This window comes from Heliangelus exortis, chromosome 15 (assembly GCF_036169615.1).
Source record: "Heliangelus exortis chromosome 15, bHelExo1.hap1, whole genome shotgun sequence".
In the NCBI taxonomy this organism is placed as follows: domain Eukaryota; kingdom Metazoa; phylum Chordata; class Aves; order Apodiformes; family Trochilidae; genus Heliangelus; species Heliangelus exortis.
In genome coordinates, this window is record NC_092436.1 from 11,521,251 (window position 1) to 11,546,764 (window position 25,514).

The 25,514-nt window shown below is 40.4% G+C and overlaps 2 protein-coding genes across 9 annotated transcripts in view; one reads left to right on the forward strand and one right to left on the reverse strand.

The window, feature by feature from the left end:
* FABP6 (fatty acid binding protein 6) overlaps window positions 1–10,613 on the reverse strand; it is a 452,944-nt gene extending 442,331 nt beyond the window's left edge. For 2 of the 3 annotated variants that reach the window (XR_011728817.1, XM_071758564.1), the window contains exon 1: window positions 10,590–10,613. The gene's annotated coding sequence lies outside the window, so the exon portion shown is untranslated. The remainder of the gene's footprint in view (window positions 1–10,589) is intronic. The other variant, XM_071758567.1, reaches the window with a different exon arrangement.
* A 1,760-nt stretch (window positions 10,614–12,373) lies between these two features.
* Window positions 12,374–25,514, forward strand: part of PWWP2A (PWWP domain containing 2A) — a 36,611-nt gene continuing 23,470 nt past the window's right edge. For 2 of the 6 annotated variants that reach the window (XM_071758547.1, XM_071758546.1), the window contains exon 1: window positions 12,374–13,267. In XM_071758547.1, coding sequence (XP_071614648.1) covers window positions 12,582–13,267 — 686 coding nt within the window. In that variant the 5' untranslated portion in view covers window positions 12,374–12,581. The remainder of the gene's footprint in view (window positions 13,268–25,514) is intronic. The other 4 variants (XM_071758549.1, XM_071758550.1, XM_071758548.1 and 1 more) reach the window with 3 other exon arrangements.

A 25,514-nucleotide genomic window follows, 5' to 3' on the forward strand; every position in this document is an offset into this window, starting at 1 on the left:
CTGACCCTAAATAGAGGAATCCTATAATCTTGCAAAAAGAGTAATCATTAATACTTCATTCTGAAAGGAAGAACATGTCTCTATTGTGATTTTATTTCTATATCTTTCAAACTAGCACAAACTATGTTGAGAAATATTAAATCATTTCTCAATGTTTTTGCAGCCCAAATATGTCTACTGGAGATATGAAGAAAAAACAACACATTTCTAACCCACCATTCCAGTGAATAGAAATAAATTTAGGCTGGCAGAGGTATCATTTTCTAGTGGAGTATCTACTATTCAGCACAGTGGTTTTAGCTGTACTGGGGAAGGGACTCCATCTGTTAAACCCCCCCTGTGCCATCCAGCTACCTCAGCACATCCTTTGATCGTGCAGACTTGGTCCTTATGCTGTGATAAGCCTTCACACGGAAATCAGATTGGTCCAACAATAGAGAAATTTAAGCATAGTTAAACCAATATATTTCCTCACAAGGATGATGAAACAGTTGTGTTACTTGCTGGAGGTGGGGGGAGAGTTTCTGTTGGACAACTCTAGAAAGAAAAGAATTTATGTAATAAAAGATGCTAATAATGAGTTGTATCTCATTCATATATAATTCAAGATCAGACATTACTGTCATTATCCCTGTGAAACCACATAGTGTGTTTAAACATTCTGCACTATTTCCATGCATTCCACTACTACTTAAGAATCTGCAGCACAAACTGAGCACCACTACTGCAGTTGTTTTCCCTATGACAGGTATATTACTTCACAACTTATTTTCTAGCATTTAAATTAACTGGTAGCAAAACAAATGAAAGTGTGATGACATGTAGTATCTGTCTAGAAAATACTATATTATATGATTTTTTTTTATGGGGTTGAAACTCTTGGCCAACAGATACCACAAGATACTTCGTAGAAAACACTGTACAGCCTCAGTAGATCCCACAATAAGAGCTGATATTAAAAACACAGAAAAAATCAGGACTTTGGTACATGCCAAAAATACAAGTCTTCCAGATAACCTCAACAATACAAAAACTGTACTTTTGCAGCTTTAGAAACTGCTTGACGGATGGAAGAATTTAAAAAATCTGAATAACCTCATTCCAGCTTTCTGACAGAGGCACATTCACAAGGTCCTGAATTCAGCCTTGCTGTCAGACTCCACGGGCTGTGCAAAGCTCTGGACTGGATAACTGCATGACATGAGTGAAAACATTCTGTGAAAAAACACAGCCTCCTTCCTCAGGTCCTTGTAGTGACAACCCCAACAGCACACCAGTGCGTATTTTCTTGAAATGCCCTAAAACCTTGCTTGATGTCCCAAAATCTCCTGTCAAAACTCTTCATGGATTTCTGCTAACAAAACAACCCTTTCTGAATATAAATAAGAATTGAGTTCTGCATATTTCACTTTGCCAAAACTTCCACTGACTAAAACTGTCAAGTAGAACACAGACAGTAATAATGATAAACAACAAACACAGGAACTCAAATGCAAGACCCAGTCACTTATGGAAGAGAGTTAAAAAGGAACAAACAATGCTTTGTAAATTACGAGGATTAGCTCTAAATGCATCCATCTTCTGCCTGTGGAGTTGCAAATAGATACACAGAAGTCATGGCTAAATGCAGAGTGAATGACAGGGTGGCAGAGATGTTGTTATACCTTAGTATTTGTAATTTTATGGATGTCTGTGACACCATATCAGAACCACAGACAATTTTCTTTTGGAGATGATGGATTGTTTGTTACTATGGCTGTCAGGCTTGAGTTAAAGGGAGTTTCTGAATGAAGGCAACATGATTTCCCAACCATTGACAATAAAGCACACCCTTGAAAGATAACAGAGCAAGCTCTTAGCTTGAAGGATTCTTTCACTTGATGTGCTAACCAATTGCAAATAGTGTCTTCTCAGGGTTAGAAGTTAAAAGATAACCTGGTAAGAGCAATTAAAAAGTGGCATGACTTTATCAGAGGAAGTAAATTGCCAAAGACCATGCAGGGTACTGCTGATGAGCTGTGACAGGAAGACAGGCTGAGCCTGAATACTTGATAAACTGATCCTACCTGAAATTAGATTAATGGTAGAAAACATGCATATTAGATATGCATGAAGTACAGGTGATACATTTTCATCGCTCTGAAGTACTTTTACCATGACAGGTTCTACGACTTAAATTCCACAAGAAAACAGAATATAAGACAGTGGCAAGAGTAAAGATCTGTAAGAGAACAGAACAAGACATACACAAAAGAGCAAGGTAGTTTAAGATCTAGAAAAAATTAGAGTGGTCAGAAATGCAGATATCTTGGTAATCAGGACCTAACATTCACATTGCTATTTCTCTGTGTTAATGATTCAGATCCCCAATCTTGTGGCTTCTGTGTCTTTTTAGTAGTCTTACTTCAGGAAGCACTGAAAGTCACTGCATGTCAAGCATATTTTTTTCTCAAGGTGCAGGGAAATGTTTGTGTTCTCAAAGCAACACAGCATTTTCTGCCTTGCATACTTAAGCTCATAAGGTTTTAGCAAATAAAGTTCTCTAAGACTTTAAGCTAACCAAGCCTGGCTAAAGTGGCACAAATAAGAAATTGCTGATGGAATTAAGGCACGTGACGACACAGAGTTAAAGCATAGCTATCTCTTCTTTATTAGGTGAAGGAAGGTATTTCCCACCTGAAACTCCAAGTACCACACAGTTTCTTGATCCAAATTAAAACCTGTTCAGTATATGGCAGAGATGTGTAGAGATTTTGCAACATCAATCTCATTGTTAAAGATGAGGTGGGATGACAGCACTCAGCCTCAGCTGCTGAATGCTAGATGCATACCCTTAGGCTACTGACAAGACGGCAAAAAAACATCCTCAGCTAGTCCTCATTTTGGCTGAGGAGATGAAAAAGGGAGGCGGCCTTTAATATGACTAGCTAAAAATGTGTACTGTCTTCCAAAGAATGGATGGATATAAGCACAAAATTCTTCCCTTCTACCACCCTCCTCAAAGGGATGACTGAGAGCAGTCTCTGTAGCTTTTTTTCCCCTCTATGTTCTCCATCAATACCTGTGGTACTTTAAAATTAATAACTTGTCATTTTTGTTAAACACCAGTGACCATTAATTATTTTTATCAAGAATGCAAAAATACTCATAGGAGACAGGAATACATACATTTGGAGATGTATTTTTCAAGATCAGAAGAGCTGAAAATACTTCTCTGTGATGAGAGCATTTCTTGACTTTGTAAACCATGCATGTCAGACGAGGCCTGAGGAAGTAACAGGGTGGATAAAAGGGAATTTTGTGGCAAGAGACAAAGAAAGGAGAAACAGCAAAGAAGGAAAGGGAACCAATCCTCTAGCAATATGTTTAAGAAGCTCCAGGGGAAAAAAATAGCCTGGCACTGAAAAATTGCTAACTGCAAGATTTTATTCTTATTTTTGTCAGAACAGATGACCTGATAAAGAGATAAAATGTGCACATCAGGCACAGAGATTAGCATACACTAATGGGCCATGACCTCTCCAACTGTTGTTGCTGCTTTTTTGTGTATGTTTGGAGACACCATGAGGGACAAATTAATCCTCAGTGTAATTAGACTTGAAAGCCAGTGAAATTGTATCAGAAATTAGTATTACCCTGAATGTCTTTATATTGATATGATTACATGGTAGGGGAAGATTCCAGCTCAGTGTTCTCTCGCCTCACATGAGAACTGCAGACTTTCAGTACTAGATGGGTTTTATTTTGGTTTTGGTTGTTGTTTCAGTTTGTTTGGCTTTAATCTAGAGTTTATCTGGACAACTTGGCTAAACAGTATATTACATGTTTCAATACTTTTCCTTTGGCCTTTTGAAGAGAGGGGAAAGACCTGAAAAACTTGGATTGTCATTTGTGCGACACCCCTCCCCTGTGAACAGTTTCAAAACTGTATCACAAGACAGGCAGAAAAAAACAACTTCCTGTGGTTTCCTGGGCTCCATAGTGTCTCCATTTTATGACTTCCAAGACATCAGATAGATAGCAAATAGCAAACTCAGAGGAAGATCTGATTACCAAACATGGACAGTTAGGAATGGCACGTGGACAATAAAACAAGGATGCAAAACAAAAATTACTCACACTTACTCAGGTAAACCAGGAAGCCAACATGGCTTCAAGAGAAACTGGCAATTATAAGCACACTTTTGAAATACACCTGGAAAAACCCAATAGCAATCTCTCCTATTTTGTTGAGCTGACTGGAGTGCATATCTGTGATTTGAAGCCAACCCATACAGAACTGTTGCATGGAAGGCAATGTCTAGCTGGAAAACACACTTGCCTTCATCAGCCATTTTACTGGTCATGTAAACCAATTAGTAAGAAAAATGAATGGGTCAATAACTCTTAATTTAAGGCCAGAAATTAACTTGTAATTTATAGAATAACCACATGCATCCAGAAGACAAATTATCTGGTCACTGTGTCTTTATCCAGGATAACATCTGATAACTTAGATAACACTTTTTATCCTCAAGTTGTTTTTAAACATTTGCTATAATTGGACCATATTACACTGCTGTGAATGCAATATTATTGTCCATTTTTCACAGCCAGCAAAGCTCAGGCTATAAATAAGTGACAAAGGGAAGGACACAGTGTGAGAGATGTGTTGGCAGCTGCTTGCTTCAGCTCAGGAAGTACAATGGTTCCAAATGATTACTAGTCAATTCTATTTCCTCTATTATCCCACCTTCTTAAGCTCTTTCAGCACAAAAACCAAAATGAGGACACATTATGTAGGATTCCCATTTCTGTACATAATTAAGGTCAGTATTTTACCATCCCTATAATTCCTACTTGACATGAGATTTATCTCCAGGGATCTCAGGTAAGGAAGAGCCACACCTCACCAGATGCAAGTTCTCTTGATCTTGGGGTCACAGATGTAGAACAACCTCAGAAACACTACTATGTTTCCACAATCAAAGAACAAAAAATTACCATGCTAATTTACCTTGAATTTACCTTGAATTATTCTTGAATTTAGGCCTCCCAGTTTACCCTAGATACAGGGATAATGTCACCAATGCATTAATGGCATGTCAGTAACAGATATGTTTCAGACACTAGCTATGAACTCTTGAACACCATGGTACTTTATTTAAGATGGGTACTTTTGCATAGAGGCAGGAATGGGTCAGGAAAGGAAAAACATTGCAGTTACAGCATGGCCTGGAGGATAAAATATAAAACACTTTTTAATGTGATACAAATAGTCTATATCTGACAGATTGAATCAAGTATTATTTTAAGACAATAATCCTATTCTTCCCTTCCCCTATCTCAGTCTCTTTTAAAGAATGTAGACTATGCAAGTTGGTACTCTCTAAAGCGCTAAAGAGCTATTAATGAGGAAGAGGTAGGACTGCAGAAATGTAAGGATTCCATTCAATTGTCAGAAATGAACTGAGTCTTTGGTGCTCAGCAGACATGAACAGAAGTCATGAATTTAAGAGAGCTACTCTTTACTCAGGCCTGCTGAGCAGCTGCCTCCAGCAGTTACAGGAACATGTGGGTGTTTACACCACTGTCAGTGATTTGCCAACTGACTCTAGAGAAAAACAGTTCTAAATTTTAAAAATTAGCATTTGCTTTGGACATTGAGGATTTTCACCAACTGATTTAAGGTCTGTTTCCAAAGGCCCAAAATGCCTATAAAGACATTCTAGTAAATAGGTTTAACTCTTACCCTGAAGGAAGGTTTTATCCATCACACCTTAGAACATATTCTGTATGTTGATGTCAGTACTTTATGAGAGGAACATCAAAATGTTTCTTATCAGCTGTGCACCCAATGCACAAACACTTATGAAGGGGAAATAATAAACAGTATTTTAATTTGCTTTTCCATATAACAAAAAACCTCAACACTCATCTTTAAAGGAACGTATATGCTGTTTTACTCAACAATCAAGCACATTACATGTTATTTAAAGGTAAGCATTTGTATATTTTACACTGACTACATAACATTATACGTATCAGTGCATATGTTCAACCCTAAAAATAATTTGGGGGAAAGGTTTACGAATGCCAAGGAAAATGCTGACAGATATTTTGAAACAAGAGTAATATAATAATGTGCAGAATCCTGTGTTAAATAGTAAGATCTAGCTCCAGCAAGAAGGAACTGGAGCTAACCTAACTCAGGAACAAGGCAGCTCCTGTGCTGACAGGATGGTGTCCTAGCCCAACAATCATCCTCTTGTACATACACTGATACATCTCTGGCCCCCAGCACTATGAAGGCTGAATTGTCCTTAAAAAAGTCATGAAAAGGATGAAAAAACAGAGATAAGGTTTTATATGATGACATATGAAACAGTAATAGTATTAGCAATTTTGCATATTCAAAGTTATTTCATTTTCTCTGAATGGAAAAATATGTGGAGATACAATGTGGATAGCATCAGCACCTACAGATGCACAAATGTCAGAAGACAGCAGAAATCAGTCAGGTTACAAGATAAGAGAAGAAGTAGTTTCAGACACACATTTCTTTAAACTTATAAACTGAGTGTGAGACACTGGCAGTGAGCTAAAGCCAGTGCTTTGCCCCAAGGGCTCACTTATAGTTGCAGATTCTTTAAGCAATGACAGGCATGGTAACTGATTTAAATCAGTTCTCCATATGGACACTAAGTAATGCCCCAGTCGTTAACTTCAGCCTGAAGAAGAGGAGGCTCAGGGGAGACCTCATTGCTCTCTACAACTACCTGAAAGGAGGATGGAGCCAGGCGGGGGTTGGTCTCTTTTCCCAGGCAACTCTCAGTAAGACAAGAGGGCATGGTCTTAAATTGTGCCGGGGGAAGTTCAGATTGGATATTAGAAAGAATTTTTTCACGGAAAGGGTGATCAGACATTGGAACGGGCTGCCTGGGGAGGTGGTGGACTCTTCGTCCCTGGAGACATTTAAAAAGCGACTCGATATGGCACTCAGTGCCATGGTCTGTGGCGGTAGTTGTTCAAGGGTTGGACTCGATGATCTCTGAGGTCCCTTCCAACCCAGCCTATTCTATGATTCTATGATATGATGATTCACGACTTGGTCACAAGAAATTTAGCATATAATTAACTTTTTAAATTACAGGGTAGAATTCTGGGCCATGTGTGCATGCACACAAATCCTTTAATGATCATTCATAAACCTAAAAACATGAGCATTTACAGAATCATGGAATGGGCAGGGTTTGAAAGGACCTCTGAGAGCATCAAGTCCAACTCTTGAACCACTACCACTGTGGTTCCCAGACCATGGCACTGAGTGCCACATTCAGTCTCTTTTTAAAAACCTCCAGGGATGGAGAATCCACCCCCTCCCTGGGCAGCCCATTCCAATGCCTGATCACACTCTCTGTAAAGAACTTTTTCCGATTATACAACCTAAACCTCCCCTGGCAGAGCTTAAGCCCATGCCCTCTTGTCTTCCTGAGAGCTGCCTGGGAGCAGAGCCCGACCCCCACCCTGGCTCCAACCTCCTTTCAGGGAGTTGTAGAGAGTGATGGGGTCTCCCCTGAGCCTCCTCTTCTCCAGACTGAACACCCCCAGCTTCCTCAGCCTTACCTCACAGGACTTGTGCTGGATCCCTTCACAGCCTCCTTGCTCTTCTCTGGACCTGCTCCAGCACCTCAGTCTCCTTCCTGACCTGAGGGGCCCAGAACTGGACACAGGACTCGAGGTGTGGCCTCACCAGTGCTGAATACAGGGGAAGAATCCCTTCCTTGGACCTGTTGGCCACCCTGTTCCTGATATTTTTTTTTTTCCTTTATATTCATATGGCTAAAAAAATCAGTTACCAAACATTAGGGGAATGACTGCTTATTTTCTCCTGCCATATCAGTTTCCTGTAAGAGATCAACAACGAAATTTGAAACAGCCTAGGTGTAATTAACAACTGTTTTAAGAGCATTATTTTGCCAATTTTTTACAGAAGCAGCAAGTCCGCAGCATACGATCAAGAAACAACCTTTACTTTCTGTTTGCTTGTATTGCTGTGTATTGCTTACATACAGCCGCTTTCGTTGGTTACATTGTTTCTTTTTAAATAGGAAAGCATTGGAAATTTCACAACATTAACAGAATATGGCTTGCAAACACTGAATGACGTTAAAAAAGATTTTTTAACCTTTAACAGATTTTTTTATGAGACCCTTAGACCTTCCTCAGAGTCACAGGAAATTGTTGTCACTACAGCAGACGCAGGAAGTTATTGCCACTATGATTCATATTGAGGCAGGGAGAAAAGTACCGTTCTCGTAGCAGACCTTTTCTCAGTCTTGTTGCAGAAGAGCCAGCAAAGACTGGATCTATTGGATGGATCCGAACCACGATCCCTTTTACGTCACATTTTACACAAGAAAAAATTCTGACATCTGTGTAGATTCAGTGTGTCTACACGGATACAGTGTGTCTACCTCTTACAGGCATCATGTAACCACATCACATCTCTTCTCTCAACTCAAACTTCTTCAGCTACCCAGCCTGCCAATGTGCTGGTAATACATCTTCACACAGCTCTGCATTTTCCTGCCTTTGAATTCAGAGTTCTATTCCCTCCAATTCTATCAGTTCCTCTCTCAAATTCATGTTTTATTCTTTTTACTTCTGTCCTTTCTTCAACTTCCTGAACACAGAGAGATTTGCTTTAATCTACAGAAAGTGTTTATTGCAATTTGTTTAATTAACTTCATTCATTTTATTTTGGCAGTTTCTAGAGGTTCCAGGGTAGAAACAAGGAACCAACGATGCCAATCACTATGCAAACCAGCCACAAAAAGACAAACCCTATCCTAAAGAGATTAAAGGCTGGATTTAAAATAAACAGAAACTAAATGGTGATCAAAGGAATTTGGAAAAGGATGGGAAAAATTATAAAGCCAACGCCTTTTTGTTACACCCACAAGTTTTATCCTGCATCTACATGCTTAATGCTAGTATATTTTCATTTCAGGGTTACTTATGGTATCATATTTCTGTTGGCTATTGGAGTGGTGTGTAAATGTCCTTACTGGCCTCCTTTAAAAAAGCACAAATAGCACCTTTCAACATGCAAAAGATACTGTAAAACAGCTGTGTACATTCCACTTTAAGAAATCCTCAGTTTAAACTGCCTGGGACAAGCAAATAATCTCCTCTGTTACTGCAGTGAAAAAACCCAAAATGTTAACAAGCCATACACCCAGATCTGTTTCCCATGTTTAGCACAAGCAATGCAGTACATGTATGAGATGACATTTAGCATTTTAAAAGTAACTGTCTGCCTGAGGAACACCTGAGGAAAAGCAAGGTGCATTTCAGCAAGCATTAACCTGCTGAAGTTTTGCAAGAGGAAATTCTCCATTTTACGCCCATCCCCTGCATAAGTCTAAACTTAACATAACAAAAGGCTGCTGGGCTGAGCTGTTGGATCTTAATGTCCCATCAGCTCAAGGGCTGAGTAGTCTCTTTGTATTATTTTGTAATTTCTTGTAGTCCTGGAATTTACTGCCATCCTTTTATGCCAAGGCACAGCAGCACCAGAGAAAGGAAGTGAACTCACCGGCTAGCACAATTAAATTCACCAGCCCTACAAACTAATTACACAAGCCATGCTTTTTCGTACTAAGAACCATGACAGTCCTGGCTGCCCCTGTGTGAAAGCTGTCAGGCAACTTTACTTTTGCAAAATTCTATCCAAATGCGAGTGTCTGTAAGCTTTTGAAATATAGTACTGCATCTCCTGAGCAACAAAATAATAAAATCAAAATAAAAATAATAAAATAAAATTTAAAATGTCAACGCATATTCCTGTACCCTGCCAGCCCTTCTAGCTAATGTGATGCCTTCACCTCACAATATTAGTCTTGGGATGAACAAATAGATTACTAATAGTTTAAGGTACAAATAAAGAAATCAGCTGATCAGAAACAGATGATCATACAACTAAACTGCAGAACAGTCCTGTGCATGCAGAGTATGGTTTGGCCTGCTGTTGAAATGCAGTTGGACTACCTCCAAGCACAGTGAAAATTTTTGTGTAGGAAAGCAATATAAAAACAGTTCTGGTGTTACATATGAGCTATCTTCACTAATATGTTTCTTTATGTAGAAAGATTCAGGGAAAAAAATCTTCATTTTCTATATGTCATATGTTGTCATGATTGCACAGAGCAAAAATAATGAGAGGAAAGAACAGGAGAGCCCTTCCATTCCTACAAACGTTTCTTTCATACCAGGCCTTCTTCTAAACAAGAACCTTTTAGGAACCATTTGAAATTTCCATGAACCTTTCAGAGCCACTATTCCTTGGAAGAACATACAGAAAAAAAAAATGAAATCTCATATCTGAATTAAAAGAGAAATTCTTGCATAGTTTTGAAACAAAGATAACTCAGTAGCACGAGAAATCTTCTCACTATTCTCCAGAATTCTGGCAAATAACATTGAGCCTTAAGGGCACCTAGACAGTTGCCATCTTGCAAAGTATTATGGCCTCAGGATACAGAATACAGATCCCTAACAGCATTTAGGAAGCAATATGAATGGTAGGTAGCTCTGAAGAATCTTACCATATCTGGTTTCCTTTAAGCCACAGATCACATGCTGGATCCATCTGCTGTGATACAGACTGACAAAGCTGCAAGCATGGCTGGAAATAAAATAAATTGGTAATTCAGTATCTACTATTCCTTCTCTCAATAAGCCCATTCTATTCTATCCAATGCCACTACCAATGATTTAGCAGACGTGCTGGCAAACCATACAAAATGTATTAAGCAGTTTTATCTTTAGCAAATTCTTTTAACTGTATCTCTAATGTATTTGTCTCCAGAAATCCTGATGTTCCCAGATCTTCCTTACACACTTTATACCACCAGTAACAGAAGCATCATGTTTACCATACAAAATAAACCACTATCAGATTCAAAAGGAAGAGTCTTTATGTCTGCTACCCAAGTCAAACCGTTATGATCAGGACAACAGTAATTCAATCATGCCCTGGCTATTTACTAAAATCCTATAGCTAGCAACCTGCAAGATCATGTTTTATTTGCATGCAGTTATGCATAGCTTTTTTGTTGTTGTTATTACAGAAGACTACTTATTCCATGTCCTCATTTATTCTTATTAAAAAAAATTGCTGGTGCTACTGTAGTCCTTTACACGTGACTCATTTTTCTACAACTAAAAGAAAAAAAGGTGACTGTAGTACCAGACCTTAAATCTGATTAAAGATTTTTTTCTCATACCCATTGCAAAAATTTCACTAGTTCTTTATACCTGTAATTTATAAGTTCTCTACCTGACAACCTGGTGTATAGGTCTGTTTCTATTGTAAGCAGATGGTTGGTAGCAACTTTGAAGTCTGCCAATAAAAGTCACTAACATGAAAAGAAAGGAATATTTTACTTTTAAAATAAAATCTTAAGAGATTTGACTTGTTACTTTCCTGTAAAATTCACTTGCTGCTGAACACTCTCATAATAGCACTCAAAAGGATAAAACCATTGGTGCTTTAGGATTGCTTTTGCCTGTCTCCTGTTGCTCCTACTTTTCGATATCACTCATCCTTCCTCCTGCAAAGGACTCAACTTCTCAAAATGGAAAATTATACCTATAACAGACTAAAACCTTTCCTTTTTTAAATTATTTTTTTGTACAGCTAACACAAGGTTTCCTACCTGGGGCGGGGGTGGTGGTGTGTGCCCACACGGGAGCAACTATTGATCCCACGGGAGCACAAATCATCGATTCAGAACATTTTAGGGGGAAAACGTTAACTCTTTCTCTCCCTTACTCCACACCGCGCTTTTCACCGTTAGCCGATGCTTCATCCAGTTCACTCTACTCCATCTTTTACCGCCTTCATTTACCTCACAGTTCCCCCGCCCTCCTGCCGTTTGCCCTCCTCTCCTCAGCGATCCTCCCCGCTCGCTACACTGTCACCCCTCAGCCCCTCAGTAAAAGCCACTGCTCCCCCCCACAGCACGGGGGCAGCCAGCGCCCCAGAACCCCAGCACCCCTGGCCAAAGGGACCGGGAGGAGGGGGCAGCGTCGGGACAACGTCGGGACAACCCCGGGGCAGCTTCGGGAGAGCTTCGCCTCTTCCCGCCCTTCGCCACCTTCCCTCGCGCCCCCTCCCGGCCGCCCCGCCGCCCACCGCGCGGCTCCTGCCTCGCCCGCCTCCCCCTGACGGACGTTCGGGGCCGCCAATCGCCGAGCTCCCCGCGGGAGCCGCTCCTCCTCCCACCAGTGAAGCGGCAGAGCAGCCACAAAAGCCCCGCCCCTCCAATCGGTAACGGCCTGGGAAGCGCCAGCCCGCGCCGCTCCCTCCTCTTCCCGGCTCTTTATTGAATGAAGACTCCGCTGGCCAACGAGAAGTTCTCACTGGGCTTGACGGACGTCTCCACTCTCCAGTAGAAGTAGAAAGTTGCGCGGCGCCCACCAATAGGCTGCCGAGTGCGAGCCTAGGGGGCGGGCTCTCCGTCCCAGGCGGGCGGGGAAGGCCGTGGTTCTCGATCCCGCTGCTAGAGGGAGGCGGCGGTGAAGCAGCAGAGAAAATGGCGGCTATGGCTGCGGAGGCGGCAGCGACTGCAGCGGTGCCGGGCGATGGGGGGGCCGGCGAGGCTGAGCCCGAGATGGAGCCGATCCCAGGCAGCGAGGCCGGAGCAGACCCACTCCCTGCCGTCACCGAGGCCGTGGAGTCGGTGGTGCCTGATGGGGAAGAGGCCGATGGGGGGCAGGTTGCTCCCGGCGAGGCCGAGGAGCCGCCGCCTGTGCAGCTCGCCCGGAGCCCGGCTGGGACTCGAGAGCCGGAAGCCGAGAGGACGGAGAAGCTGCTGCCCTCCACCCCGGAGGTGGACTTGCCCCAGGCCGAGTACCGGGGAGCGCCCAGCCCAGAGTCCGAGGGGGAGCCGCAGCCCTGCCCGCCGCCTGCTGGGCACCGTGAACTTCCCAAGGAGGAGCCGCAGCCCTGCCCGCCGGCTACTGGGGGCTCCGCGGAGCCGGAGCCCGGGGAGGAGCCGTCCCGGCCGGAGGAGGAGGAGCCGGATGCTGCTGATGCCGGCGCTGCCGAGCCCAAGTCCCCGGTGCCCGTGGCTTCGGTCGGAGGGGAGGCGGAGGCTCCGCTGCTGCCTGGCTCTGAGGTGCGGGTCACCCTGGATCATATCATCGAGGACGCCCTGGTGGTCTCCTTCCGGCTGGGAGAGAAGCTTTTCTCTGGGGTCCTCATGGACCTCTCCAAAAGGTGAGATCTCACGGGGGATCCCCCACCCAGCGGCGGGGGGCAGCGAGCCCGCCCAGAGCCGCCTGCCCCCTCCTCGCCTGCCCTTGGGGTGTGGGGGATCCGCGGCCCTCGGGAGGGGGAACGACCCGGGCAAGGGCCGAGGGGCACGACGGCAACAGCATCCCTGCATCCCTTCTCCTCCTTCCCCCGGGGGACCGGAACCCGGGGCCCGCCTGAGGACGAGCGGCTCCTGCCCCCGCGTCCTCCCCGGCGAACGGAGGCAGCAGCTCACGGACATCCTCCTCATTCTCCTCCTTGGGCCCTCTGGCAGGGGGTGAGGGAGCGGGCAGGGTCCCTCCTCCCGCCGAGGCTGAACCCCCCGCTCCCCGCCTGGTGTGAGCGGTGGCCAGGGCTGTCTTAACAAAAGTGGTGCTGAGGAGGAAGGAGAAAAAAGCCGAGAGAGGGTTGAGCACATGGGCACATCCTTTTGACTCGGTTGGAATTTGCGTCGGGCCCCCAGCAACCCTGTCTGCCGGGGCAAAAGGAGCAGAGCTGCAGATGCTGGAGTCTATTCCAGTCTGTACAAACGTACGGAGCCAGAGATCTGTTCTTCCTGTTGGCTTGGCTTGCATTGCCTAGATAACCTTGTATTTCAGCACGTAACATTTTTCAATATAATTATTTTCAAGCCAGGGTCTTACTGTCCTGAAGTACAGTTATTAGTACCGATGCAATGAATGGGGTAAAGTTTAGTAGTTCTTCAACACTTTTTTTTTTTTTTTTTTTTTTTTTTTTTCCCGAGGAAGGGGGCTGTTTTGTATCACAAAATAGCTTAAGGCCTTACCAGGTTGTGAAGTTGGGGGTTTGCTTTTTACATTGCCTTCCTAGATCGAGGGGCTTTTGGGAGGCCAGAAGTCATCAGTGATACGGTGCATCCTTTAAACAATGTAACTACTGTTTGCAGGTGAAAATACCTCTTAGTCTCTTAGGGATATGAGATAGGGATATGAAAATACCTCTTAGTCTCTTAGGGATATGAGCACTACACAAGGCTATGAGAGAAAAGTGAACTTTGAGTAGGGTTATTATTTGTAATAATTGCTATGTAAGTAATGCCCCCAAATTTAAACTGCTGGTATAGTTGGTCATGTATCTTATCACTCCCTTATGTATTACAAGATTGATATTACAATGTAATATCAATATTGTCAGTGCTTTTTAAATGAAAAAGTATGAGTGGCCAGAATTTCTGTCTGTCTGGGAAGGCCTTTTCTGAAACCCAGCTTCTGCATAATGTTGTGGAAGTGAGTTTTAAATTTATCAGTTTGAAATGCTAAGTTATCAATTTGTCTTTTGAAGCCGAACACTAAAATGTGAGCTGAAAGCTGCACTCACCTCAAGCATGATATATTGAATGTCTCTGCCCAGAAATTGTTAGAACTGATGCTGTAATACTGGTTAACAGGGTTTCTTTTGTTGGTCTGAAGTTTATACCAACAAAGTTACATTACTGCCCCGGTTAGCAGGGTGGCAAAACCCATTCTTCTGTTCTTTGGGTCTGTTTGTGTGAAGAAAGATAATCCCTGTTTCTCCCGTACTGCTGAAATCTTACTGGTAAACTTAAATTTACCACAAACATCCCTGTATTTCACTGAGGTTTTCTTGTGCACTGTGGATGCTTTAGGAGATCTACTGCAGCCCTTTGCAGTAAAGGTTATCTATAGCAGGGAGACTGCTTCTTTTGCATTGTGGCTTCAGTGGAAGCAAACTTCTCAATTTCCTCTGGTTTTAAGCACAGGCCCTGGAGCAAGCAGAATAAGAACTATGGAGAAGTGATACAGGAAGGTTTGTTCTAGTACTCCCAGATTCTCTTCTGCAGTGGAACCACTAATTCCTTTCCATTCATATGATCTTGGAGTTTCTTCAGAGGTGCTTGTTACATGGGAATCCAGAAAATGAAATTTAAATTAAAAAAACCAAGCTCTTCAGAATGCATGGACAAGAAGAAACTGAGTTTCTAGACAGAAGGTCTATAGTATTTGGCTGGTGACAAGTAAATATTTGTAGATCTATAGGAGTCTCTGTTCAAATGTCTCAGAGCAGGAAATGCAGTGGTAATTAAACTCAAGAACTTGGTACCTGTAAGAAATTGAAGCATTATCAGAAAACAGGTGTTGCATGAATGTCCAGGATTTAAATTCTATTCTAGATTATATGACTTCAGTGGTAAGTGACTGAATGATAGTACTATTTAGGTATCAGCTTTTTTTTTAAGATATGGTTATTTTTTTGTAGCCACACATGGACTTCTTAGAACATTAACTTTTTTCCTGAGCCTTCCTTCTGTATCTGTGTCAGGCCCTGTAATTCTTCTAACAAGTTTTTCCACTGGACTAAAAAAAGAAAAGAAGAAAGGGTAGGGCTAAATCAAAATTGCCTAAATTCCAGCATGCATTTACATGAAAACACTGGGTTTTCTAGTATGCAAGATAGGTGGTTACTGAAAGCTCATTCAGGTGTGGAAATAATCTTCTAAACTTTTCTAGTGCAAAGGAGATCAATATCTTAAGGCTGCCAGTTAGTATTAAATAACAGGTTTTTTTGGTGTTAGAATTTAGATTCAAAAAGTGATGTGTTCACTGCATGTGCTATTACTGTTTTCCTGGTATATTCTGAAGAAAATAATTCTTCAGCTCTTTTTGAATCTTAATTTCTGCTTTCCCCTGCAGGGAAATGAAGGTGTTACTTTACGGTACCAAGAAGACTGAGCTGTAATGTCTGTTTTTAAAAACTGTCCACTGGACTCTTTTTAGCCTTCTCAAGTCACATTCAGAGTTACTTTAGCTTCACGGTGAAAGCAAAAAAGTTCCCATATATTTTTGGTCTTAAAGGGGTTTTTGTGTGTGTGTGGTTTTGGTTTTTGTACTTTTTCCTAATCCCATTTCCATTATAGAAATGATGCATTGACTTTACATTTTATTCTTGTGGACTTTGATATGAAGTCAGTGGTGTTTGTATTAAAGGTCTGGTTTCCTCTTCCACTCCTACTCCTTGTTAATAGGATGTCCATTTAGGAGTTGTTAACACAAGCACCTCAATGTTCAGTGGACTTTATTCTTGCATGTATTTGAGGTAAGGAAGTATTTTCTCTGCCTGTACTAATGGCAGCCTTGTCTACCTGTCTGTAGCTGCACAGAAAGTTTTGAAAATCAGCAGTAAATAGGAACACACATCTACAGAGTCTCAAATCAATTTCTTATGCAATAAGTAATGATTTAGAGAGGGACACATCCCCATTTTTGTTACTCTTGTGGCTTATTGCACAAATTCAAAGTGTGATCTGAGTGTTAAACTTTTTCAGTCCTGTTGCCATTACCTTTTAAAGTGCCTTATTGCATTCCAGGATAAGGTTCTGATGTGAATTCCTTGGTGTATACCTGATGGCATTGTGGTGAGAGAGACAAGAAATGCAGCAGCCCATCAGGCAGGCAAGAGGAGGCAATCCTGTCTTTATTTTGTTAGAATTGATAGTGGACTGCTTGAGGTACCATTGTAGTTAATTTCCCTTGCTATAGGGACTGTCATTGAAAACTACTTGTTAGGGTTTAAAGAGGGCTTGTAAACTTGCATGTGTCCAACAAATGCCTGTTTGCTTGGGGTGTGTAAGATGTTAATGCCACCTGCTGGCTCAGAATTAGTGTAGATCTTGCTCTGCACCTGGAGGAAGTGCACTTGAAGGAAATACTTGGGGAGTGTAGCACTTGTAAAACCCAAAATGAAGGGTTAAAAAGTTCTGCGTTTACTTTGCTCTTCTGGAGAGAGGGTAAATTGTTTCTGCAATGTCTTCTCCTTTTCTTCCCAAAGATTAAAGGGAGGAGGGGGATTAAGTTTATTTTCTGTTGTTTTGCCAACAGTCAGGTCTTGTATTTTTTACTTTATCATTTGACTAAAAATTTGCTTCTAACCTCACAGATGTGATGGACAGAAATGTCTTCCTCTTGTCTCTCTCTAAGCTGTTTCCCTTCTTACTTTTGTGTGATCATGATAGTTCTTGAGGGTGGAAGGAAGAGCAAAAAGTCATTTTGTCACCTGAAAGCCACAGATAGACAGAAGGTGCCCAATGTATTGCTAGTAGACAGCTGCTTGAAATTAATCTTAATTGATGTTTGCTGGTGGAAGATCAGGAAAGACTTGCACCAAGTTGTGCATGAGCTATGTGATGAAAAGAAACTTTTATAGACAGCTTCAAATTCTTACAGTTCTCATAGCAGCTTTTACTTACAGCATTATTTTTGGTGACTTTTGAATCCTACACTTTCTCCAATTTATTAATTGAACTTTTTATTGCAAAGGCATAAGTTTAAATAACAGTTGCATGCATTCCCTAGTCTGTGTTGTCTTAATCTGCAAAACATCTGTTAGATTTTTCAATAATTTACGTTTAGCACTTCTTCAAATTTGCTGCCTATGTACGCTTACCTTTATTTGTTTGTTTTTTTGTTTTGGTTTTTTTTGTTGCAAACTCCACAGGGTGAATCTAATGCCTTGTAAGAAAGAAAGAATCTGATGTGTCCAAGGAAGTTTGTAGGGAAAAAAAGTACCTGCAGGCTGATAAAATCTGCAGATGCAAGAAGGAAACAGCGGTAGTTTTATTTAAATAATGTGTCATGTTTCTCCCCTATTCTTAGGTTCTCTTTTAAAAATAACTCCGCATAATAAATAGGGACAATGTTTTCTTGTCCTTGCCTGTATAAATTTTAAGTTCTGTAGGAGTACTAGTGTTCTGTGGTATCCCTTCTCAACAGCAGAGAAATACCTGTTACTCAGGGTTGTGTAAGGTTGTGCTGTGGGTGGTGGTTTTCATTTTTGTTTTTTTTTAAAAAAAAGACTTGGTTTGCAAGGTGTTCCTGCAAAGCATCACTTGTTCTTTTTTGTAATTTCTGGTATGTGTAAAGGAGCTTGGTAGAATTACAGGTTTTAAGAAACAGCCATAACACTATTTTGATATTTGCTTTTATCTCTAGAGTACTGGGAGCATAAGAGTGATTGGTGTGGTTAGGAGGGTAAATGATGTATACCTTGCTTGGAACTGACACGTTATATTGAGTGGTATAATGTACAATTTAGACTCAGAGGACAAGGTTGGATCAGAAGACCTTGTGATGCTGCTTTTAACTTAAATTTTTCTATGGTTTTTGTAATATTTCAGTTTCTATATGAAAATAGTTTCTCTTGTGTCTCTATAGACATCTGAAACTTTATGGAGTGGTATTTGTGATCAGTTATCAAATACTTTTTGAAAGGCTTACTGATCTTAAGGTTTTTCACCTGGAAAGTGAAAATGGGTAACAAAACTGGACTAGCTTTTAGGATTTTACTAGTATAGGTATAAAGCATGTTAAAGCTGCTGCTTCTACTGAAAAGGCCAATCTGCTTCTGATTTTGAGCCAGGACAGAGTGTGACTTTCACCTTTATCAAACCATTAAACCCTTATCTTGCTGGTAAATTTCTCTGTGCATTGTGCCTTAAACTTTCCTAAAATAGCTGTAGTCCACTGCTGTTCTTTGTTGGATTGTGATGAAATAGATGATGGTTAAGCTGTCTTTTTATTCTTATGGAATGCTTTCTTGCAACAGCATGGGTTGCTGTTGCTTTGTAAGAGTAGACTTGTCTTGAAGTGTTGAGAGAGAGAGAGGGAGAGTGGAGGTAAAATTTCCATCCTGCTTTAAATTTTTTTTTTTTTTTTTACACTGTTATGGGACTAAATTTTGTCTATCTTGACCCTAAATGGACTTAAAATTCAACCATTAATAAATAGTATCATTCTCTTCCATGTGTCTTAAATCTGACTGGCATGTAGGGTATATTTGTAGGTATTGTAGGGTATATTTGATGTATTTTATGTTAATCATAAAGTTTTGCAATTGTTTAACACTGCTAAATGTATCAGCAAAGCATCTACTTAAAATGCAGCTGACACTTGAAACTAGTAATGCAAAACATACTTAAAAATTAAAAGATAATTTCAATTTAAACAGACCTTCAGCTTTATAAGCATGCCAGTAAAATTATGGTATCAGAAATTCTACACTTGGAGCATTTTATCTTTTAAAGGTTCCTTTTATGCCCTTGATAGCACTGTAGAACTTTACAGAAAACTGTAGAAAATTCTGTGGATTCACTTGTAAAACCTTTCTAGCGAGGTGAAGCATCCTTCTGCTTATAACCTCAAGAGATTCTTCTGTCTCTACAGTAGATTATTCTTCAAAGTCTATGTCAGCATCCTGACTATGTGGGCTTCTGTGATTAATTTTCCTGGGAGTTGCCATCTTCCGAAGGGTTTCTAACCTCATGGGGAGATGTCCTGTAAGCTAATACAGCCTTTGATAAATTTGTATATTGTTTAGAATCCATGAGTTGGTTCCACCTGTGCTGTGATTGCAGTAGGGAACCCAGGTGACAGTAGTTAGGAATGACAAAGAGCAGCTACAGCCTTGGATATTTCCAACCAGCTTTTTTGGGATACTCTTTCAAACTCAATTCTACATCTACTGGGCTTTTGTCTTTCCTCTTCTTTGAGAGTGTATCAGAAGCAAGAGCTTGGATTTCAGGCAGTCCTAGTGGATTTCAACCACTAGGTTTAACATTGATTAGTAAAAGCATGTAAACTTTGAGCATGTAAACTTCCTACTGGTTTGCTTGTAGCTTAATTTAAACTGTAATATCTTTTAACCAATTTTTTTCTTGGTGTTGAGTTTGTGAGGCAACAGCTATTCTTCTTGTGTTATTTCCAAAGAGTCACTTCCACTGCAGTCCTGTGCCATGTTTTTAGAGCTCTAAATGAAATACGAATTTTCTAATCTGTTTAGCCTAGTGTAACATTGCTGAGGAGGTGAGTAAGTAATTAAGTTGATGGTTTGGCTTCTGTGAATGCTTTTCCCAGTAAGGTGCTGGCTGTTTAAAACAATGTGTTCCATACTGTGCTTTACTTTATATTGTATATTTACTTTTTATCAATTAAATCATATGACTGTAGAGGCTATTCCATAATCTGTTTTGAATACCTGTAGTTTGGGGGAGTTCTGAAGTACTTTGTGTTCAAATAGCTATGATCTAATTGCTATGTTTTAATATAAACCTGCAGTTTAGGTACATGCATGAATTATATATACCTAGGTGAACATTATTTCTGTATATTATTATACTCCCAGCATTCGGAGTCTTTGAACTTGTATCCATGTAATAAAAAATAGTTCAGCTGTTGCTTGTCTTGGCTTTTGCAAAACACCAAGGATGATACTGAGTACCAGAGCAGTGCATAAAAAGGTAATTGGTGATTCCTGTAGTCTGACTTAGTGGTGAAAATGAGTTTTGATCATAGTCTAACAACACGCTTGAATTAACACCAGAACACTGGAAGTTCCTGTGCTTTGTTTCAGTGTGTTTGCAGACAAATGGGAAATATGTCTGGACAGGTTCAGTGGGTTCTCTTCTTTGTCTCTTGGCTTTTTCATTTTTGTTTCTTTTAATAGAGAAGTAGAAGGTAGACAGGGGAAGCTAGCAATGAGACCTTAGGGCTTTACACAGTAATATAAACCACTTTGCTCCAGGACACATTTTTTAGGTGTTTATGTACATACAGTCATGGATTTAAATGGGATTTTTTCCTTATCTCATGTTTGTTTGTTTGTTTTTAAATACTCTTAACTGTGCTGTTTTGCATTCAAATTGAACAGTAATATGTATTCATTGCAATAATTCTGCTATAGAATTTGAAAAAAACGTGTTCTTACTTTGCTTGATGTACTTAAGTTTACATATCTGCAGTGCAAATCTGTATGACTTTTAAGTGGCAGGCTGCTAAGTTTGATAACCAAACTAGCTTTTACATAATTACAAAAAATTCCATGGCTGCCTTTTCATTAACTTGCAACTGAGAAACCATGGAAATTAAAACCTGACTGTTTTTGTCATATTTCTGTCTCTGCATGCCCCAGTCAATTGAAAGCTCCTCTCAGTGTAAGATTACTGAACTGCCAGGATTGATTTTGTCTGTGCCCCATTAGTCTCTTATGTAAATACAGTTTCTGATACTCCTGTAGCTATTTGTCTTTAATGCATACATATATTGAAGTGATATGTAGAGCAGAAATATGATTAGATCCTACTGGTTGCTCTGGTTACTTGTAAAACCTCTTGGAGAAAGGTTTCTTATGATGGGTCTCAACTTCCTTCTCTTTTAGAGATGCCTTTTCAAAGGTAAAAAGAGCCAGGACATCTTTACAGGAGAGGCAGGTGACAGCATGGAAAACTGGCTCTAGTTTTGATTAGGTATGAAGCAGCAATACACTGCTTTCCAGAACCATCTTAAATTAGTTTGAAATACCTATTTCTTTGGTAATCCTGAGAGTTCAATTTTCAATCCCTCATCAACAAATCCTTCTAATCCTTTAAGTGGTAGAACTAAGTTATGAAAGAGTGAGTGGTACAGTAAACAGCTGGAACTTGGGCACAATTTTTTTTTTATTTTTTTTTTTTTTATTAAGCAAGCAGTATTTGGAGGTTGTTCTTGCAAGAATAGAATTTTCTGGAGGAAAGTAATATAGTAAGGACAGCAGTACTTGGGGACAAAAAACTAAAAAAAAAAGTAGTTTGTTGTTAAAGACAGAACATTTCCATGCAATACTTAAATATGTGACAAACTAAACATGTAGGTAGTGTCACTAATGTAGCACAACTGAAATGGCTTCTTTTAAGAAGTGATCTTCTGCTGCCCACTTGTTGATGGACATGTGGATCAATAAATATCATGATTCAACTTTAGTTAGTTACTTGGGTTTTTTTGGGTTTTTTAACCTTTTAAAAATACAGTAACCTTTTAGTTCATCTTCATCTCAGTAGTAGATGACCCACATACTACTTTTTGCATCTTTTATGTCTGATCTACATACACATGGCACTCCTAGCTATTTCAAACATGTAATTGGTATTACTACAATTGTATGAGAAGCACTTCCAGGTCCACCAACTGCATGTATGAAAATAGGGCTAGAAATTCCAGTATATGTAACGAATCCTTGTGTTCACTGTTGAAATAATTAGGTGCTGTGTCATGCCTTGTCTTGACCAGGTTTAAGATCACTTCTTTCTGCTTCTTCTCTTAAGAAAAATATATAATTCTGTGCTCTGTCTCACTCTCATCTTGTTGTCTTCAGTCTCTCCTGTGTCATTCACTGTTTCATTCCTGAGTCTCTTTGCCACTGCTCTCTCTTCTTAATTTGTGTGTCATTCTTCCAAGTTGCATAACTGGAGAATTTTATTTGCCAAGGAGGAAACAAAGATCTTCTAAAAACTGATTGTAGGTGCAGCCTGCTGTGGATGAGGCCAAAGAGAAGACATCAGACAGTCAGCAGTTGGAAGGAATATTGAGTCTCTGGGCCTAACAAATTGATCTGGTACTTCAGGTGGACCATGTCTTGACTAGTTATGTCTTCATGTATTGACACATGATCTACAGGAATAATGTCTTTATTTGCTCTTAAATAACTGGTACTAGATTATATCCATGAATGTTCTCTAATTCATTCATTTTTAGGTAGATGGAGGCAGCAAATTATATTTCCCTTGTTAAAGCAGTACTTTTTGTGAGACAGATTCCAGCTTCAGAGGTTTAGCTTGGATTGGGTTTATGTCTTACTAAAGCAGGTGTGCATTTTAGATAAAAATTCCACTTTGTTCTCTTCTTCAGCTTTTTGGCCTGTGTACTACACAGGTGCTTGAAGGAAAGCAAAATCTAAGGTGTGAATATTAATCTCTGTTTTCCTGGTATCAGTCATATGCTGAGATTTCTGTTAGGCTTTTTTATGCATTTGGAATTCTAATTGTGCTGCTCTTGCTTGTGAGACGGTAGAACAAAAAGGAAAAGAGAGATTAATTACTTGAATGGAATCCTTCTGGAGAACCTTCTTGCAGTCCTCTTTATCCACTTCTGCCCTGGTCACTGCTAATAATGTTTAATTTCCTAATGCAGAGTCAGCATAAGAAAGGCATGTACATGGAAATGTCTTGTGAGGGTCAAGGAAATGCAGTTCCTGAGACAGTGAAGAGAGTTGTAAGTGATGTTGTTCTGCATGGGTTTTACCTGCTTGATATCATGCTCCTCTCTAGCTCTGTTTTGTGGTGTGTTTGTCTGAGATTGAAATGTGCACAGCAGAGATCTTGCTGTGTCTAGGAGTTGTTCACAACTTTTTTCCCAAATCTATAATCTTTATCAGGTGGTGAAAGGTGGCATCTGGATCATATTACTTTTAAAAAAGCTGAAGGTCTTTTTGGAAATGCTAGAAAAATAATGCTAATTTAATTATCAGCTGATAGTTTCTTTTAAAGCCCTACTTAGGATTTTGTAACTTGCTCATAATCCTTAGTGGGAGGAAAAGTATTCATGGAAAAGCAACTTATTTACATTTGGTGGACTTCTGGGACTTGGGGAACTTAAAGCTTGGTTATGAGTGAGTCCCTTGTGCTTTATAAGCCAGATGGTAGGCTGGAAAAAAGCCTTTATTGGCTGCTGATTTTTTATAGCTCACTGCAGCCTTCACTAGTGCAGTAGACTGTATTTAGTTAGACTGCTTATTTCTGTAGGAACAAGTGAAGTTCAACTGGAGTGGACCCAAACCTCAAAAATGAACTTTTAGTCAAATGGTGTAGGATATTTTGTGGTAAAGAGCATTCATCAGCCCATGGATAAGGACTGAACTGCTCCAGTTGCCCAGCTGGGTTCCTGCCTCTGTCTCCAAGACCTTGCAAGTATGAATGTAACAGTACCCAGGTGTAGGATAGCAACAGTGCCCATGTTCATATGAAACTGCAAATTATATCGTGTTCAACTTCCTTTTTTTTTTTTTTTCATGGTGACAGAATAATTCTGTTCCCTTTGCTTAGGCCACCTGCTGTTTCCATTCTCCTTTTGTAATGAAGTGCAAACTGGATGGATAATTTAATCTTGGATGGGTTGTTTGCTTCAGTTGCAATTTTTAAATGCAAAAAGAGGCTTAACAGATAAGCAAAAGGGCAAACAATTGCTATCTTCTGTTGGTGACAGTGTAAAGAGCCTTCTAGCACATCATGGTGTTTTTCAAAACCAGTTTTGAAGAAACAAAGCCAACATGTATGCACTTGTATAAACTGTGGGCTTGTTGTAGGAGTGTGAATGGAACATTAGACTGGTATTCAGCATTTATCTTGTTGAGATACAGCCGTAGATTGTAAATAAACTGCAGTTCAATCAGTTAAGGGGATGTTGCAGTTGAGCAGCTCTAGTGGAATATGAGCCAGCATTAACCTGAGGACAAATTTTGAGTAATAACTTCATTTTTTTGTCAGATGGGATATGGGGCGGGATAAGCATAATGGTCTTTTTTTAGCTACTCAGAATGGATGATGTGGAGTATCATGTTGTTTCTGCATTAAGGTCAAACTATTAAAATACCATTTAATCCAAGCCAAGTGCTGGTGCCTGAATGGGAGCTGGAGTTGGGCAAAGCTCAGGAGCAGCAAACAGCCTGGTGGCAGCTCTGTAGGACTGGGACCTCAGCTGATAGATTGTGGAGTGGAACAGAAGGAAGGTTAAAACAAGCTTTTGTGATCCCTTCTGCCGTGTTCTGGGGATGGAAAGGTACATTGTTGTAAAAGGAATGTGCTTATCATGGGATCTTTTCTCAAGAGAAGGCAAGCATAATGCTTTGCAGACTGATAAAATGTTTCCCTTAGCACAAGGCTCTGCAGAAAGTATTGTTTGCCTGTTAGGCAAGGTGTTACTTCTGTTACTGTAGGAAAGTTGAGCTAATGCCTGAGTCAGACTGGAATTTTTCATTCTCTTTTCTCAGCAGTTGAAGGAGGTGAGACATCCTGTGTGTATCAAACTGGGCAGCAGAGATCTAGAGCTGTCTGGAGAAAAGTAGGCAAAGGTTTAAAATATTGTTTGCTCCCAGAACAGGGAGAAATGGTTTGTGCTGTGTTGAAATAAGAGTGGTTTTGCTGGAAGAAACTCAAACTAGTAGGGCTGCAAGCTTTGTGCTGTAATGTATCAGCTCAAGTGCTAATCTTTTGTGGGTGAAGAATGATGGCACTCTGTTCAATGCAAGCATTTATGTGGTTCATATTTGCCTTGATTAAATCCAAACAATGTTTGGCCCTTTGTGCTATGCTAAAAGTGGAAGAATTTGTTAAAAGTTACTGAAGGTGCCTTCTTCACATAAGTTGACTGAA